The sequence below is a fragment of the Fringilla coelebs genome (assembly GCF_963513975.1).
Source record: "Fringilla coelebs genome assembly, contig: SCAFFOLD_33, whole genome shotgun sequence".
Classification (NCBI taxonomy): Eukaryota; Metazoa; Chordata; class Aves; order Passeriformes; family Fringillidae; genus Fringilla; species Fringilla coelebs.
Window position 1 is genome coordinate 1,344,458 of NW_028167443.1, and position 3,950 is coordinate 1,348,407.

General features: G+C 56.6%; 1 protein-coding gene across 1 annotated transcript; it reads right to left on the reverse strand.

Moving 5' to 3' along the window:
* Positions 1–2,547: 2,547 nt before the first annotated feature.
* Positions 2,548–3,480, reverse strand: LOC311165909 (olfactory receptor 14A16-like; the record flags this gene model as incomplete). The annotated part of the gene is made up of 1 exon (XM_084227400.1): positions 2,548–3,480. The coding sequence occupies one exon, from the start codon at positions 3,478–3,480 to the stop codon at positions 2,548–2,550; it is 933 nt and encodes a 310-aa protein (XP_084083526.1).
* Between the last annotated feature and the right edge of the window lie 470 nt (positions 3,481–3,950).

Here is a 3,950-nt window from a genome sequence, read left to right on the forward strand (position 1 = left end):
TGTGACACTGCAGCACCCCATAGAACCAAGCGGCCAGTCCTGCTCCTCAGAGACTCCTGGAATGAAGGAAACATGTTTGACACCGTGGTGGCCCTTGGGAACAAGAGGCCATTGTGACACTGTGGAACCAAGGAGAGCATTGCTGCACTGCCAGACTTCATGGAACCAAGGATCCATTGTGACACTGCGGGGCCTTGGGGGTCCATGGCACCATTGTGACACTGTTGGGCCCAAGGGTCCAAGGGACTTTGTGACACCAAAGGGGCCCCTGGAGCCAAAGGGACATTGTGACACTGTGAGACCTCATGGAATCTTGGAGACCATTGGGACACTCTGGGACCTCGTGGAACTGTGGTGACACCAAGTTGTCAGGGAGTGTTGATCTCCTGGAGGGTAGGAGGGCTCTGCACAGGGCCCTGGACAGGCTGGATGCAGGGCCCAAATCCAACAAGGTGAGGTTTAACAAATCCAAGTGCCGGGTTGTGCACTTTGGCCACAGCAACCCCTGCAGCACTACAGGCTGGGGACAGAGTGGCTGGGGACAGCAGGCAGGCAGAAAGGGACCAGCAGGGACTGATGGACAGCAGGCTGGACATGAGGCAGCAGTGTGCCCAGGTGGCCAAGAAGGCCAATGGCTCCTGGCCTGGATCAGGAATGGTGTGGCCAGCAGGAGCAGGGCAGGGATTCTTCCCCTGTGCTTGGCACTGGCTGGGCAGCACCTTGAGTGCTGTGTCCAGTTCTGGGGCTCCCAATTTAGGAAGGACGTGGAGGGGCTGGAGTGTGTCCAGAGATGGGCAACAAGGCTGGTGAGGGGTCTGGAAGACAAGTCCTGTGAGGAGCGCCTGAGGGAGCTGGAGTTGTTTATCCTGGAGAAGAGGAGGCTAATGGGACAAAAGGTGATGTCAGGGGAGAGCTTCGACTTGATGAGCTCCATGGCCTGTTCCACCCTCGCTGATTCTGGGATTCTCTGAAAGCATCCTTGGAGCAGTTGCAGGATGAGCCCTGGGCCTCCTCTTGAGGAGCTCCAGCAGCCCAGGTCCCTCAGCTTCTCCTGCCAGCCTCAAAGCCCATCCTGTCAGTCCTGCAGAGCCTCTGCAGCTCCTCCTCATTGCCCAGAACAGGGAGCCCCAGAGCCAGACACAGCATCCTAGATGTGCCCTACTGGCCTGTGGTGCCTCTGGCAAGGGAGCAGCAGGAGGCACTGCAAGAGCCTGCAGACAATTCCTGCAGCACTTGTAGGATGATCCTGCTCCCCAGGGAACATTCCCATGGTGCCAAGTCAGGAACTGGAATGGGGAGTGGGGCCAGAGAGGAAAGGGCAAACAGGGATGGGCTGTTTGCAGGGGAGGGAACAGGGGTGGGCAATAGGAAGAAATATGAACCAGGGGAGAGGAAAGAAATCAAAGGGGAAGCCAAGAAAATGGTCAGGGCAGTATGGAGGTGGCTGCCAGGCAGCCGTGGCTCTGAGCAACAGCATCTGCAGTGGGACAGGAAACTCCCAGCTGATGGGAACAAACTTTCTGGCTGACTATAGAGGCCAGGACAAAGCTGAGTGGTTTCCCTGGTGTCCCCCATGCCCTTGCTGGCCACAGGGGCTGATGGCATTCGTGCTCCCTCAGGTTCATGTCCCCACACCAACAGCATGGGCGTGCTCCTGCCTGCTCTGTGCAATGCAAACAGGGGCTCCTGAGCCAGTGCTGCTGTGTCTGTGCCTGCAAAGAATGGGGCACCTGTGTGAGCTGGGAGAGAGGCCACGGCTGCAGAGGAGGAATGTGTGCAGCTCCATGAGGATGCTCTGGGACACTGCCCTGGGCTGTCCAGCACACTGGGGATGGATCAGCCCCTGCTCTGCTGCTCCTTCCCATCTTCCCCAGGGCTCTTGCAGAGCACCAGCCATGCTGTTTGCCCCTGACTGCCCAAGGCCACCCTGGGGCTGCTCACGGGGGTTTTCTGTGCTCAGCATTGGCCTGGGCGTGTTCTTGAGAGAGCCTGGGCAAGGAGCCTGGAGCCCTCAGGGCCTGGCCTGAGGCGTCAGCGCTGCCCTAGCAGTGCCCATGGCCTGTCTCTGCTGCAGGCCCAGCACTGCCACCCCAGGACTGTACCCGGCTCCGAGAGCACTCAGGGCCTACAGCAACACCAGGGCCACCAGGGCACCAGGGCAGGGCCACGGGAGCAGCACTGGCATCACCAAGTGCTGCTGCTCCTGGGCGCAGCGGCTGTGCCAGCACTGATCTGCCCCCAGCTCTGCACGCAGACATTGCTGATGCAGCTCCAGAGAAGGCAACAAAAGGACATCACTGCAGAAAACTTTGCTGGGACATCCTTTAGTTCCTTTAAAGCCATCGAGAGCACAGTCCTTCATTGACACAGTCTGTGGTCACAGGGAAGGTGGAGCGAAACAAAATGAGAAATGGTAGAAAAAGTGGTTTTTATTTGTGGACAATATAATAAAACTAAATCAAAGGAAACAAACATCCAAAATGAAACCAACAAGAAGTATCAAAGATGGTTTTTATTACAATTGATTTGCAGAAATTTTCTGGCAGTTTAATGTTTGTGAAACCATCCAGTGATCAGTGTCCACACTGCAGCCTTGAGCTCCTGGTTCCTCAGGCTGTAGATGAGGGGGTTCAGGGCTGGAGGCACCACCGTGTACAGAACTGACAGGGCTAGATCCAGGGATGGGGAGGACATGGAGGGGGGCTTCAGGTGATCAAATGTGCCAGTGCTGAGGAACAGGGAGATCACAGCCAGGTGAGGGAGGCAGGTGGAAAAGACTTTGTGCCGTCCCTGCTCAGAGGGGATCCTCAGCACAGCCCTGAAGATCTGCACATAGGAGAAAACAATGAACAGAAAGCAGCCAAATGATAAGCAGATGGAACACACAAGAAGCCCCAGTTCCCTGAGTTTTGAGTGTGAGCAGGAGAGCTTGAGAATTGCGGGGATTTCACAGAAGAACTGGCCCAGGGCATTGCCCTGGCACAGGGGCAGGGAAAATGTATTGGCTGTTTGCAGAAGAGCATTGAGAAAGGCACTGGCCCAGGCAGCTGCTGCCATGTGGGCACAAGCTCTGCTGCCCAGGAGGGTCCCGTAGTGCAGGGGTTTGCAGATGGACACATAGCGGTCGTAGCACATAGTAGTCAGGAGAAAATACTCTGCTCCCATGAAGAAGATCAGCAGAAAAACCTGAGCAGCACATCCTTTGTAGGAGATGTTCCTGGTGTCCCAGAGGGCATTGTGCATGGCTTTGGGGACAGTGGTGCAGATGGAGCCCAGATCAGTGAGGGCCAGGTTGAGCAGGAAGAAAAACATGGGGGTGTGCAGGTGGTGGCCACAGGCTATGGCACTGATGATGAGGCCGTTGCCCAGGAGGGCAGCCAGGGAGATGCCCAGCAAGAGGCAGAAGTGCAGGAGCTGCAGCTGCCGTGTGTCTGCCAATGCCAGCAGGAGGAAGTGGCTGATGGAGCTGCTGTTGGACATTTGCTGTGGCTGGACGTGGGATCCTGTTCATAGAGAAAGGACAGTGACAAGTCAGGAGAGGCTGCTTTGAGCCAAACCTGGGCCATTCTCTGCAGACTGTCCTGCTGGGACTCATCCAGCCTTGTTCCTGCTCTGGGAAAACCTTCATCCAGGTCCCTGCCTGAGCTCCAGTTTTGCTGGCTGAGTGTGCCTGGGGCAGCCAGGCCTGTGTGGGGGGGCCCTTGAGGAGCCATCCCTGCCCCTCTGCCCTGGGTTTGTGGCCCTGGGGCAAGGGGGACAAGGCTGGATATTTAGGATTTGTCAGGGGAATCAGTCCTACTGCAGACAGGCTTGGTAGCATCTGCACTCCCAGTTCTAAAGGATGGCAGGAGTTGATTTAAAGATTGTTTTCCTACCGACACATCATTCCTGGCTCTCTGAGGTCAGAAATCCCCAGCATTTCTGCTGCACTCAGAGCTTGCCACTGAGAG